The sequence below is a fragment of the Pelodiscus sinensis genome, chromosome 1 (assembly GCF_052426305.1).
Source record: "Pelodiscus sinensis isolate ZL-2025 chromosome 1, ASM5242630v1, whole genome shotgun sequence".
Taxonomy (NCBI): domain Eukaryota; kingdom Metazoa; phylum Chordata; order Testudines; family Trionychidae; genus Pelodiscus; species Pelodiscus sinensis.
In genome coordinates this window covers 152,948,583-152,962,612 of record NC_143052.1, presented here as the reverse complement: position 1 = coordinate 152,962,612, position 14,030 = coordinate 152,948,583, and the positions used below count along the sequence as shown (strand labels likewise).

General features: G+C 44.4%; 1 protein-coding gene across 6 annotated transcripts in view; it reads left to right on the top strand.

Moving 5' to 3' along the window:
* Positions 1 to 14,030, top strand: part of BOC (BOC cell adhesion associated, oncogene regulated) — a 136,321-nt gene that overhangs the window by 45,271 nt on the left and 77,020 nt on the right. Inside the window, exon 1 of one of the 6 annotated variants that reach the window (XM_075906699.2) lies at positions 12,177 to 12,399. The exons of 1 other annotated variant lie outside the window; for it this stretch is intronic. Coding sequence is in view for 2 of the 5 variants with exons in the window: in XM_075906671.2 (XP_075762786.2) it covers positions 12,801 to 12,803 (3 nt within the window). In the remaining 3 variants the exon portion in view is untranslated. Of the gene's footprint in view, positions 1 to 12,176; positions 12,553 to 12,610; positions 12,804 to 14,030 lie in introns of those variants that run through there. 4 more of the 6 variants (XM_075906690.2, XM_075906681.2, XM_075906671.2 and 1 more) reach the window with 4 other exon arrangements.

Genomic DNA, 14,030 nt, shown 5'->3' with positions numbered 1-14,030 from the left:
CTCCTAGTGGAAGCAGCTGGGCAAGGGCTAACCACTCGAGCCTTAGGCCCAACACTCAATTTGCTAACATCGAGAGCCAAGGCTGTGGAAACCCATCACTTGGGACGTTTCAGACTGAACGGGACAAAGTGCTGGAAAATGTACTGTGGGGAAGGAGTCAGTGTCAGGTAGATGGCTAAGGGGCTGAGAGTGGGGGCGGGAGGCTGCCCTGTTAGGGTTGCCAGATGGTTTCAACAAAAATACCAGACACACTTGACATGACATCACCATCTACATTACATCTTATTTAGAAAATACTGGACACTTATGTTTTCTCATTTCTATTTTCTCAATTTGTTTCCCGAGCAGAAAGCTGAAATACTGGACTGTCAAGTTCAAAACCGTACACCTAGCAACTCTATGCCCTGTCCTTGACTGCTAGAGGTCAGTAGCTATCCAACTCTTTCTCTGGCCCCAGCAATGGAGGGCCAGGGGGGACTACTCTTGGTGTCACCATATACAAGCCAATGGCGTGACACCAGGGATGAGTCTGGCCCAACAAGTTTGAAGCTGCCATGCAGCCCTTGAAAGCATCAACAGCCAATTAAAGCAGAAGGCAATAGGGGCTGTGGTGTGGGCTCTTTCCTGGGCTCAGGCAGGAACAAGCCCAGGCCAGCGTTGTGGGCTTTTCTCCTAGGTGCCTCCTGATCTTGGGACCCCAGGTGCTGGAGCTGGGAATAGGGCTTAGCAGATATTTTTCCACACTGTTTCTCCAGAGTCCCTGACAGAGCCCATCAGGACAGCCTTTTATCAGTGCTGCACGCTTTAGTGAGTCTGTCATGAGTCATGCACAATGTGCTCCATGCTGGATTAATCCAGCCTTCATGCTTGGGATGTGATGCAGGAGGGAAGAGAAATGGATGCACGGACTAATGAGAGCTGGAAGATTCAGAAATGCAGTCCCTTCACTTGTTGAAGATGGGATCTCAATTTTAGAGTAATCTAAAGGGGCCAAGAAAGAACAATCAGAGGTCAGTGGGGGTGTATGCTAAAGGAACAGGTGGGGAAGGAGAGTCAGCTGTAGACAAGCAGGGTTTGGAAGGACTGGATTGTTGGCAAACAGCAATTTCACTCTCCCTCACACACCCCTGCAGAAAAATGTTTCCACTGACGATGGAAGTTTACAGATAGGCTGCTTGAGAACTTATTTTGATTTAAGGATAAAATTTTGACATCTTGACTGTTTGTTTGTGTTAACTGTTAAAAATTTAACTTTTTGAAACAGTGTCTGCTCTCATGAAGTGATTAATATCCGACACTCTGCTCCAAATCTTTCCACAACTTGGAAAGATTGGAAAAATGCTTTAAAAAGTCATTTTAATTGTTTTAAAATCTATTTTAATTAATTTCTGCCATGCCTATAGCTAGGACTGTAAGAACAGAACTGTATCAGAAGAAATGTGATCCAACTGGTGATTAGAACTAGATTAAATATACCCTGAACCCTCGAAGACTGGACTGCAAGTTCAGGATCTCTTGAATAAGCAAAAGGGGCGGGTTCTTGAGTGGATGAGGGGATTCACCTGGGTAGCACAGGGTGGATGAAGCTGTCGCCTGTATTAGAAAGGGAGGATAAGGGACCCTCTGAAGGTAAGGAGGTAGTCTGGATTCTGGAGCGGCCTAGGGGATACAGATTTGCCTGTGGAGCACAGTGTTGGGACCTTGAGTCTGACTGCCCCCGCCCTTCCACTCCGTGAACAGCCTTCTAGCATTCTTGCTGCTTTCCACACACAAAGCACCAATTTGGTCTTTGCCCAGATTACTTTTATTTCAAATCAAGGAACCCCACAAAGAAAAATTGTCTAGGAATGTAAAGATGCAGTGCAGAGAACACAAAATCGTAATGGGACTAGATACAACTCAGTCATCTCATCCTATCAGAAAAGGGCGGTGTAAATAAAAACAAGCCAAGGGGGCCCCTGAATGAAGCCTCTGGAAAAAGGAAGGGTTCAGAACAATCAGAATGCAGAATAATCATCATGAATAGCAACCAATTATCACAGCCACTAGGAATAGACTATTGAGCTGCATTGTGGATTCACTTATTAATACCTTCTATGGGCCAAATTTTAGCAAGACTGATCCAAATGCAAAAAAAAAAAAAAAAGTGCCATTGGGTTCAGTGTTTATTCACCTTAGAAGATAGTGCTCCACAGAGTGGTGCTATGGCTAAACTCTTCCCCACCTCCCACGTTGGCGCACTACTTGCAGAGCTCTGCCCTGACTATTGGATCCGAGTGCCATGTTCTGTTGGAGACTCTTAACCTGTATATTTTAATATAAGGATCTGCGCTTAGAGTCTTGGTGATCTTATGCAATGTAGATTATGAGAACATCATGCATTTCTCTTCCATACTTGAACATCCCCACAGGAGCAGAAGGGGAGGCAAGGGAACTGCACAGAGGCAGTGGTTATGTCTGCCTGCCCTAGTTTCTTCCACAATTTGATCTGAGGAAGTGGGTCTGGCCCACGAAAGCTCATCACCTAATAAACCATCTTGTTAGTCTTTAAAGTGCTACATAGTCCTGTTTTTTGTTTCAGCTACCCCAGACTAACACGGCTACATTTCTATCGCTGCCCTAGTTTAATGACTGCAGACAAGGGTCTGACAGTTGCAGGTTTCCAAAGACCAAGATCAGAGCAGATTCTGGACACCAGGGACTGTGAGTGGAGGCTAATGAGAAGTAGGGAGCCATATACCCCATTAAGTCTGGGGGAAGCAGAGGAGGCCTCTCTAGGCATCTAAAATCTCTGTTCCCATCATGATCCTATGACCCCTTTATGAAAACCAGGAGGGTCCCCTGATGTAGAGAGCTGCCCCAGCTAGAATGGGCATAGCCAATCTGAGATTAGTCCCTACAGGAGAAGCTGGGTTGTGGTGGTGGTGCTGTTTGGTGGGGAGGGGCATATCTGGGAGTGAAGAGGAATGGCTGAAGTATTATTGAGCTCCGGCTATTCCTGAGTTCTGTAGTTCCCTTGGGGCTGTGGGCAATTGGGAATAAGTTAGAGTAGCCCTCCGACTGCTCTAATCCTTGTCATGGGCCTGAGCATCTCCCAGAAAATCCCAAACTGCCAAGGCACAAAGCTGGCATAAAATTTTCATTGGCACGAGTGTGTTTGGGGTGTCCATAGGATGTAAAATGAAAGCCAGTACCTGCAACTCAAAGTGTAACTGACTCGTGGATTTTCAGTGTTCTTGGGGGATGAAATGCAGGAAGTCCGTTATTAGAAGCAGAAAGGAATTCTTGCCATGCTTTAATTAGTAATTGAATTAGTGTCATAAAGAGAACAAGTGAGAGGACTTTTGTCTTCAGAAATTATAAATGGTAAAATCAGTCCTGGTTCTCAACTTCCCCTTAGCTTGGGTGGATTTAAATCCCAGGAGCCATTTGAGGACAGTCCATTTAAATGTACTCTCACTATTTATGCTATCTTAGGGCATTTTTATTGAGATTAATAATAATTATAGCTGAATACAGGTACTTGTAAAGGGAAGTCTTTAGGAATCATTTCCACTTTCTCACTGAGGTACAGGTTGGACCTCTCTGGTCTGGCACCCTTATGACCGGTCCCAAACAAGGGGATTTACCGGAATTGGGGAGATCCCTCTCCTTATGGCCCATGCTGAACCACTGCCCCCCTGCTGCTGCCTGGCTGGCCATGGCTCCCTGAGCTGGAGCTTTCTGCCACCACTGGAGCTCCGTGGCCACTGCCAGCCCCCCACTACTGGCTAGCTGTTGAGGCCAGAACTCCCCGCTGCATACCCCCTCTCCCTGGGCTTCCAGCTGAGTTGCCACCCTCCTGCCATGCTCCTTCCCCACAGCCAGACCTCCCTATTCTGTGGTCCAAGAATATCCATAGTCCTCTAGCTGACCCATGGATGCTGCCGAACCAGAGTGCCCCGTTAAGGAAGGTACAACCTGTAGAAGCTTGATATTTGGTGCTTTCATTCATTATGGGCCACTGAATACAAGGAAAAAATCCAAATGCTCCAACTTTTCTAGCCACCAAAACGCCATGGTTCTAACCATTCGTTTTATATTCTTCCATGAAGTTAAAAATATTCAGGTTTAGACTATATTGGACCAAGTTTAGAGGTGAGCCAGCCCAGCTGTAACTTACAACCTTAGGGGCCTATTGACTATTGTCCTGCACCTTGTACAATCCTTTACACCAATCACTTGTTTCTGCATGCAAGTTGTACCTTTCTGGCTCTATCAGTGGCAGATAAAGTCATCTTTACAATAGTTTAGCTTAAACTGGAGCTGTAGCCATGGCGTAGATGCTTCCTGCAGCAAGGGAAGGGTATTTTCTGTCCATGTAGTTAATGCATCTCTGAGAGGTGGTAGATATATTGAAGTAACAATTCTTCCACTGACCTATCTGCAACTACATGGGGTGCGGGTAGGGCAGCAGCACAGGACACACAATTTTTCGCAGTCCTAAGTGATGTACATAGCTCCGTTTAATTTTCCAATTGTTGACGAGGCCTAAGTTAAACTCTTGTAAAGATGACGTAAAACCATTAGACATGTGTCTATGTTTAGGGGTTGTATTGGGATAACTAAATCGACATCAAAGCATTTTCGTTTACACCACTGCAAATTTCCTAAAGTAGATAAGCCCTAGTTCTTGGCTCACCTCTGAATTCAGTGCCCTGTGTTTTGATGACTTGAGCCCTTCCCTCTTTGTTTTCTCTGATTTGTCTAATCTGTTGTTTAAAAGATGCTTAGTTTCTGAATCCTGCCCTGACACTTTCTTCTCTAATCTTCTCTCCAGCCAAACAAGGTTTTATGTGTTTGTTTAATTTGACATGCCAAGAGAGAAATGATCCCATTTCCTATGGATTATTGAAGTCACAAACAGATTTACAACAGAGTAAACAAAGTAACCCCCCTTCTCAAAGGCTTTGAACTAGGGGCTTCCTAATCACTTCACTTCACTTAATTTGATTTCTTTCCCTCTCTCCCCTGCTGCTGTCAAGATGACTTTCTGGCCACTTCTCTTAGAGGCTGATCCCCCTCAGCCCAGCCCTGTCCTCTGGATGAAATAATCACACACTCTTTGTTCTTCTTTTCACTAATATAACAAGCAATCCAGTTTGACAGCTTTGTACCCTTGCAAAAGGATGCCCCATCTTGTTTTTGACTCTGTAGCCCATTTCCCCACCTATCAAATTCCTATTTTCACTATGATCAAGAGCTGAAAGCACTTCCTTGGTGAGTTTTTTCTTTTTTCTGTTGACATTACTGGGAGTTTTGACACAGTAAATAATTTGTTTTGGGGCTGAATACACTCTAGTTATGCAGCCACGGGTGTACATTTTAATGCTGATTAGACATGGGCTCGAGTAACTGAGTTTATAACCAGGATTCAAATTTCCACAGAAGTGAGAGGCGTTTGAAATTCCTGGTTTTGGATGAGTTCAATGCAGAGATAGTTGTCAGCCACAGAATTCAGATCGCAAACTTCTCAAAGTTGTTGGGGTTGTTTTTTTGGTTTTTAAGCCTTACCCCTGCCCCACTTGCTTCCTCCTTCCTGGGCCTGTTTATTACTTTTACAGTAATTGGAAGGCATGTGTGGGTGAATTCAGCCTAGCAGGATGTATGAGAGAACATACTCTCTTCAGTGGCTGAATGATCAATTTAATGGAGTCTGTAACCCACTGAGTGTCTTAGCGAAACTCCACTATCCAGTTTCCTTTGAATTCTCTCTTTCATCTGGAGTCCTCTCATGCTCCCCCATCTTCCTCAGCACAATATCAAACAGCTGGAGTTTCTGCAGCCCTGAGGAGGTGGGGGTGTTAATCTCTCTGGGGCAGCCGTGACACCAGAAAAGGCTAAGGTTTATTCAGTGGTAGTCTAGGACAACAGATGCTATGGCACATACTGCTGATGAAATGTTGCTAGCTCAGGCTCGAGCCTCATAAATAGCTCATGCGAAAGCCTTTTCTTTGAGAGATGGGATGACTTCGGTGATTGGACTAAAGAGGCTTTTTTAGCTTTGTTGCTGGTACAAATCTGGTCTAGATCAATAGTAACCAAAAGTCCTTGATGTCTAAGGGCAGTTTGATGGCCAGGGTGAAAGAAGCTGATGCCATTTGAGTGCCAGGGAATAGATCTCCCTGTCACACAAACACCACCACTGATAGCAAGAGGGACCTCTGGCATTCTCAGAAGAGGTGCCCAGCTCTGTCAGGCCAAAGAAACTGACAAACCCTCTTCGTGTAGAGGTGGTTGCCCTGGATTTAGGGATGGGGCACACAAGGAGGGAATGGGGCACACAAGTACATGTTGGAAAACTTGCATTGCAGCCATTTGGGCTTTTCCCCATCTGGTAATAAACAGAGAACTAAAAGCTCAGAGCTGTCCTTTTGGCACCTTGTGCTAACAGTAATTTCTCTCTGGACCAGATTTGTGGGCAATGTGTAGGGTAATTCTAAGGCACCCTTCTCTGCTCTCTTTTCCTTCCCACCCCCAATACTAAAACTGCTCGGGGTCAGTTTAGCTCCTGTTTAATGTAGAACATCTTAAAATGGCTTTAAACTATACAAACACTGATGGCCAGGCAAGTTGTCTGATTTCGGTGCTCAGCACTTTTAAACACCAGGCCATTTATATAGGTGCCTAGATGTGGATTTGGGAGCTGAATATAAGGACCCATTTTGAAGCAGAAAATCTTTGGGTGGAGGGGGGAAATGTTTCTTTTGGGGGAGGGACATAAAAGTTAACCTTCTGGAGAAAGAAAAGCTTTGTAAAAGATTCAGTAAACCTGCCCATTCAAAGCAAGTGTAAAATGTAATGATACATATCCTCCAAAATCTCTAGTATACTCTCCAGGGAAAACCAGATTTGACATTCCTGGTATGTCTAAATATTTAAAAAAAACTAGCAGAAAAAACTTGGAGGTTTTTTTTTATGCATCATAAGAAAACATACAATTCCTGCATCCCACAAAAAAATCACCCACATGAAGAATCAGATTCCTCTTAATGGTGGTGGTAGCTCTGAAACATCAGGACAATCTACATGTCAACATTAACTGCTGATCACCTCAGCAGAAATGTCCTCTCCCTCTGCCTGGATTTAGGGGCAGCTATGGCATCAGGAAGTCGTAGGAGCAGCTAGATTGCTGGATGAAGAGCAAGAATGAATCAGAACTCTAGGCTCCAATATTAAAACGTACCCCAACCCAAAAGAAGGAGGGAAGGCAGAGATTAATTCCTTCCTCAATATTAAAACCGCAGTTGTCTTCCAGAGACTTAGACTACTTTGTACCTCTGAAGTTACCAAAAGCTCCAACTGCCCCTTTCCCAGATATCAGAACTTTGAGCTTCCTTTCCAACAACTTCTAGGGTGCATCTACATTAGCTGTGCAATTTGAGCTATGCAAATTGCTTATCGTATTTTGATCTAATTTTGAAATAAAGCGCTATTCCGACAAGTTCACTACCCCTTGTGGAACGAGAGTTTCAGGGACGCCGGAATAGCATGCCAATTATTTCGAAGTAACAGGCACATTTAAAGACGCAGAATAGCTATTTTGGGATACTTCTGGTATCCCGAAATAGTGCCACTGTCTATGCATAGCCTCACAGTGCGGTTATACATGGCAGTTCCTGAACAGTGAGACATTGCACATTTGGGAGCAGAGTCATACCAACAGAATTGAATCTCAAATTATATGAATGCATGGAGGGTGTACTGACTGGCCTGGAATGGGGGAGGGGGTAGTGACGTGGAGAAGGCACACTGCTCCATAATTGCATAACTTAGGTCTGATGTGCTGCAAGGGCCACGTGTTCCCGCATAAGACCGCTTGGCTACCTAAGGTAGGGCAGAAGGTGGCAGGATGATCCTTAAGCGGTGCTGCCTGTAGAAAGTCCATGGCATGTGCACTTTGAGCTCTGCACTGAATGATGATTTCCAGGTGTAGTTTAAGATGCTAATTTTTAACCTGAATGGCTTGGAACCATCCTACCTGAGAAGACTGCCTCTCTCCTTTGAGATACTCATGCAGTCCTGGTCTGCGGAAGGGTGAACAATTCCTGTTGCAAAACAGAGGGATCCACAAAAGTAGAACTCAAGCCTTTATTTTGGTCTACAGAGCCCAAATCCGTGGGCTTATGGGGCATGCTGCATCATGGCTCAGCTCTTCTCTTGTGTGTCTGGTTAGTGAGGTGGTTGAAGGACTTCATAATCAGAGATTTTTAAGGCCTCCATGAGATCATTTAGCTTGTTGTCTTGCATAATGCAGGCCATAGGGGAATAACTGGGTGAAATTCTGTATCCATGGTTCTCAACCTTTTCTCATTTGTGGACCCTTACATTTCAAATGGAGGTTGCGGCCCTTTGGAAATCTTAAATATGATCTATGGATCCCCAAGGACTCTGTGGGGACCACGAAATGAAAACCACTGCCCTGTAGCAAGCTTAGGATTGCCAAATGGTTTCAACAAAAATACCAGACACACTTGACATTACATCACAATCTACATTACATCTTATTGAGAAAATACCGGACATTTATGTTTTCTCATTTCTATTTTCTCAATTTGTTTCCTGAACAGAAAGCTCAAATACTGGACTGTCCGGTTCAAAACTGGACACCTGGCAACCCTAATCAAGCTAGTAAGGAGTCTTCTGGGTGTGCGACAGCAGTGTTTCTCAACCAGAGAGAAGTCTGGAGGGTACATCAACACAACTGAAATTTGGACAAAACTGAATTTTTGTTTTACGTTTTACAGCACTTTTGTACTTTTTACACCCAAAACTTTCATCACCCGCCCAGCTACAATTAAGTTGTTTAAAGAAATGTATTGCAATGGTAGGAAAAAAATTGTGTCTGAAAACTGTAGGTACTGGGAGTACTTATAATTTTTTTAAAGAGATATTTTATAAAAAAAAGTTGAGAAATACTGTGATACAGCATATATTTCAGAAAGATATCAAGGCCTGACTTAAAGATTTCAGGTAATGTGGAATCTAGGCCAGCATTACATAGGTTGCTCCAATGGTTTAGTTACCAGTGAGTGTCTGGAAGTGTGTTATTGTACGCTGCCGTCTGTATACAATACTGTATTAATTTCAGTATTTCAGGGGCTGTTTTTTGATTATTGTATTTGACTGTATGACTTGCGATATTGAGCTAGAAAGAAACCTTGTATTGTTTGTCTTGAAAAGTCATGCTGTTTTGACAAACCTCTGCTGTCCCTTTATCCCGCAAAGGCAGACAGGCTGGATCTTGGGGAGAACTGAACAGCAAAGTGCCATGGTGGATCTAGAGAAGATCACAGCTTTTCTGGTGGGAAGACTGCCACCAGTCTCCTTCTGTGTGGGTTGCGTGAACAAGTACCCAGGGCCATGGGGATTCCTTCTGTTCTCCAGTGCTAGGTGAGGGAGATCTGTCTGTTGCCTCTCTATCATCAGCATTTTCTGCCTGTTTAGTGGCAGGGGAAATCTGATTATTTTTGTCCCAGAACTTCTGTAGGGGCAAGTGCCTCCAAATCTGGCCACCTCCTTGAAGAGGGATCTACTGGGGGGTAGGAAGGCTCAGAAGGAAAAGGGAAGAGGAGTTGGAGGTGAAACCACCAGACTCCAAGAAAAGGGACCTAACCTGGGAACGGCGCCTTGTCAGATCATGCTGTAGCAGGAAAGCAGGTGCCAGCTGGTGGCATTGCCAGAATTCTCCTGCTCCTGCCTCTCATTCCCTGACCACGTCATAGGCTCTGTTCTCTCTGCATGGAGGGCTGCAGTCACCTTTTTTTCCCCTCTCTTGCCTTGGACTTTCCCATCTTTCCAGTCAAGTTGTGCCTCCTGCAAGCCTAGCATGGTGTTGCCCTTCTCTCTGTACACTAAGGACCAGAGTATTCATTATAAAGCATCCTCTTTTGCCAAACAAAGATTCCTTCCAGTGGCAAATGACAGCAAGCTGTTACTACAGAGCTTATTCTAGAAACTGTAAAAAAGGTCTGAAGTGACTGTTTGGGCTGCTCTTATTTTCCCTGAATCTTTCACAAAGTTTCATTTCTTTTGCCATCACTTCTCTTCCTCATCCTTCTTTCTCTTGCCTCCCTTCATCCCATTCACCGTTTAGTCTACATTTTCTCCTGGTGCTACCTACATAGAAATCTTCACAGAGAGAAACCAATAACTGGGTAATGCTGGCCAGACAGAATGCCTCATGGCTCTTCAGACACCTTAATTTTCCCTGTGAGTGGGCATGACACCTGTCTTACAGGAAGATCCTTATCTTACTGCTGGGGAAACTGAGTCATACAGAGAGGAAGGGACTTGCCCAAGATCTCACAATAAGCCATCATCAGAGCCAGAGTGTGGGATTTAACTTTGCCAGGTTCCCTGAAGGACAGCAGATGAATGTGTTCATGTTACACAAATGTTTGTCATGGCTCTTTACTGAAGCAATTTCTAGATGGTATAGTGGGGGGCGGAGTCAAAGCAAAGACCTTGAAGCTGCAGATCAGGGTGGGCCATGATGTTTTTGTGTTATTACATATTTATATCCCTGCTAGAGGCCCCTTAGGACATAGAAAGTACATGCTCTCTATTTAATTTTATAGACAAAGTAATTTCTATAGACCCCTATAAATTTCATCCCTATTAAAATCTAGTAGATTTTTTCCATAAGGATTCTGTTAATGTTTATTAATAGCTCCTTTTGTTGTAACTTCTCTCTATCATGATGACATCTTGGAGAGAGAGAGAGAGAATCACTGGAGTCAGGCTTTATTAGTGATATGAAAAATAATCCCAGTAAAATGTTTTAAAAACCCTCTAAAGTGACTTTTCTGTTAAATTTGTAGCACATGCATAATCCATGAAGCACTGACGTAGTATTAAGGCTTTATCAGCACTTGCTTGCAGTGTCCTATGTTCTGTTCTGGTCACATTGCTCTCAATGAATGGTGGCTCTTTATGAGTCCAATAGGTGCAAAGCACCCACCCCTCTCCTGAAATCAATGGGATTTGTAGGAGTTGAGCTCCTAAGATCAGGCCATGTAGATGGCAGTGCACGTTGTACCACCAATCGTGTGCAGTTACGCATCTTTCACTATGATGCATTAGAGGGACTGATCCTTCCCCAAGTCAACGGGAGTTGCAACATCTGCGGGAACAGGATTGGGCCCATGGTGAAAAGAATAATGTTGGAATACTTGCACCCCTGGGATTATTAAAAGCAAGCTACACCTGCTGTTAACACAGTACTTTACATTATAATACATTAGAGTATCATCCAGAAGCCTCAGAGAAAGGGAGCTGTGTGCTATCTGCTGCCCACACATGACAGAAATGCGGTCCCCGCTCCAAAGACATTACAATTTAAAGCCCAAGCTTCAGCATGTGTATGAAGTATTCATGAGCAGAACCATGGACTCACAAGTGAGAAGTTATGCACATGCTTAAGAGTTTGCAAGTGAGGGGCTTTCAAAGGTGAGTCAAATCTAAAAGGCTGAGACAAGGGAAGACAATTAAATATTTATCTTTTATCTTTGATATAAGGTTAGTTTTGTAATGACACAAACTTTCCCCAAGTGCCCTTCAGCCTAGCCACCATACCATAACATACTATTGCATGTGCCATATGGAACAGTGAAGGATAAACAAAAATACAGCCGCTGGTTTGTCTGTCTCTCACGCGCTCACTCTCTGTTTTTCCATCTGCAAGGCTGTAAGTTTCAAGAGCTACTTTCCTGCCTAAAGGCTGTGTTTTGTGTAAGAAAGTCACTCTGCTGCAGCAGCTCCAGCTTCTAACCTCTCTCTATCCCCTGTTGAATAGGGTGTCAGGAGCTTTCACTAAGAGCCGCCCCATACCAAGTCCACAAGACAAGGGGTGGTGGAGGGACCCTCCTTCTTTTGCCAAACTTTTCAGCCCAACTCTCCCAGCTTCCGCTTCTATGGAAACAGAGGAGGGGGAGGGAAAGCACCAAGACTGCTACTTTGTGTGTGTGATTCTTTAAGCTCACCCCAATTTCTGGGAGATGGGGCCCAGAGAATCCATCTGATGAACATTATTAGTATTTGGGGGAGACTATTGTATGTTACCTTCCTTTGGGGGAGTTAGTCTCCCCTCCCCCCATGTCTTGCTCCTCCTCTTTTCCCTCCTCCTCCTGAGGGGGAGGAGGGGAATGGGAGGGAGGCACCAGAAGAGCCGCAGAACTGGTAGCAAAAGAAGGGAATTGTTTGAGAGTTCAGTCATCCAAAAAACCTCCTTCCATGTGGCTGCCCTGATTCCAATGTCTTTCTTCCTCCTGCAACAGCTTCCACCTCCTTCTCCCCTGAGCCTGGCAGAATCCCTCCGCCCCTAAAATTATCCCTAAAATCAACCAGCACGAAAAGAAAGTAAGTCCCCAACTCTAAGCCCCCCAGAATCTTTTGCTGAATTCCAGATCCGGCCTGGAACTTCCCAGCCCCTGGACTTTTTAGCCTCTTTGTTGCTTCTTCTCATTTTGTGTATCTTTGTATTTCTCCTTCCTGCTCCATCAGAGATTTCCGGTGAGTGAAACAGCTGGGGGTGAGGTGGGGTGGGGAGGTTAAAAAAAGTTTGTTTTAGAGAGAGAAGTTCTGGTGTCTTTTTCCCCCCCTTCTTTCCTTACGCTCCTACGGGTAGGAGCCGCAAAACTGCGTGTCGGCGTTTGGGAGGGCTGTTTGCTGGATGTTTTTAGGGCAACTCTGGTTTGTGTTTTTATGGAAGAACGGCCAGGGAGGAACAGCTTTCCCAGCTATTCCCTCGACCTCCTTCTATGGTGAGTTTTGATTTTGGCTGGGCAGGTGGGATTTGGAGGCTTGTTTATTTCACTCTGTCTCTCTCGTCAGTTTCTCGGCTTTAATGGAGGGCCCTGCACGCACTCAGTGGTACTGCGGCTCCAGTGCCCCAAACTTCCCCAAAGATTTAGTCAGCTCGGCTCCCTTCCCCGGGCAGCAAGAGACAAGGGAGGGAGAGGAGGAGACGATTTAGAAAATCGGTTTATTTGCTCTCCCCCACCCCATCTTTCTTTAAAAAATAATGGTTTTATTGACAAAACTCCTGGGAGTTTTCAGAAAAGACAAGTAATGCAAAGGCATCTTGGTTTGTGATTATGTGGAGGGGTTCCTGTTGCAGAGAAGCGTGGGTGGATGTTCTGTAAGTGAAATGTTTCTTCGCTGCCTGCGTTTTCTGCTGCAGTTGACGTTTTAGTCCTTATGCCCAGGTGATCGGTGAAATAGTCTTGGGGGGCTTAAAGGGGGAATCACTTTGTGCTGTGTGGTGGGACTGGAGAGGGTGTTATGCATGTGTCTCTATGTTTGTACTGCAATTTAGGCAGATCCCTGTTACCTTGCCTTTCAATAGAAAATGCACTGATTCTTTAGGGGAGGGGAGGGGAGGGTTTAAGATTTATAACAACCTTCAAATTAAACTTGTTTGATTAAGAGTTTTGAAGAACTTGCTAATCACAGGACAACAGTAATAGAATAAGCAAGCACCTTCCCTGACACCCCCAGGGGGCAAAGCTGATTTAACACAAATCTTCATTTGGACCCCACTGGGTAGACAGGTTTCAGTTCCCTGAGTATGTTTCACAGAAGCTGAGGAAGAGGCATTTCAGGATCTATGCCAGTTGGTGGGTTTTTTAATGACACTGTTGCCTGTACATATACTATCCTGTGTATGAACAGGATAGAATGATTCTATAATATGTAGGCTGTGTGCATCCACATAGAGTTTCTTGCATGTCTTAATTTGTTTGATATACTTGATACCTAATTCCCTCAATTTCTGTGCAGCTACTAAGCAGCTCTGTGCAATGTCATTTGGATATGTCCATCTGCAGCCATATAGTCAAGCTGCATTTCCCCTGGATTAAAAAAAAAAAAAACTTTTCAGCACAGAAACTATTAAAAGAAGGTGGGTTTTTTGTCGTGGTAGGTTTTGTTTGTTTTTGTTTTGCAAGTACGATTCTATTTTAGTTTTCCTTTTGGAGAGTGTGCTTTCT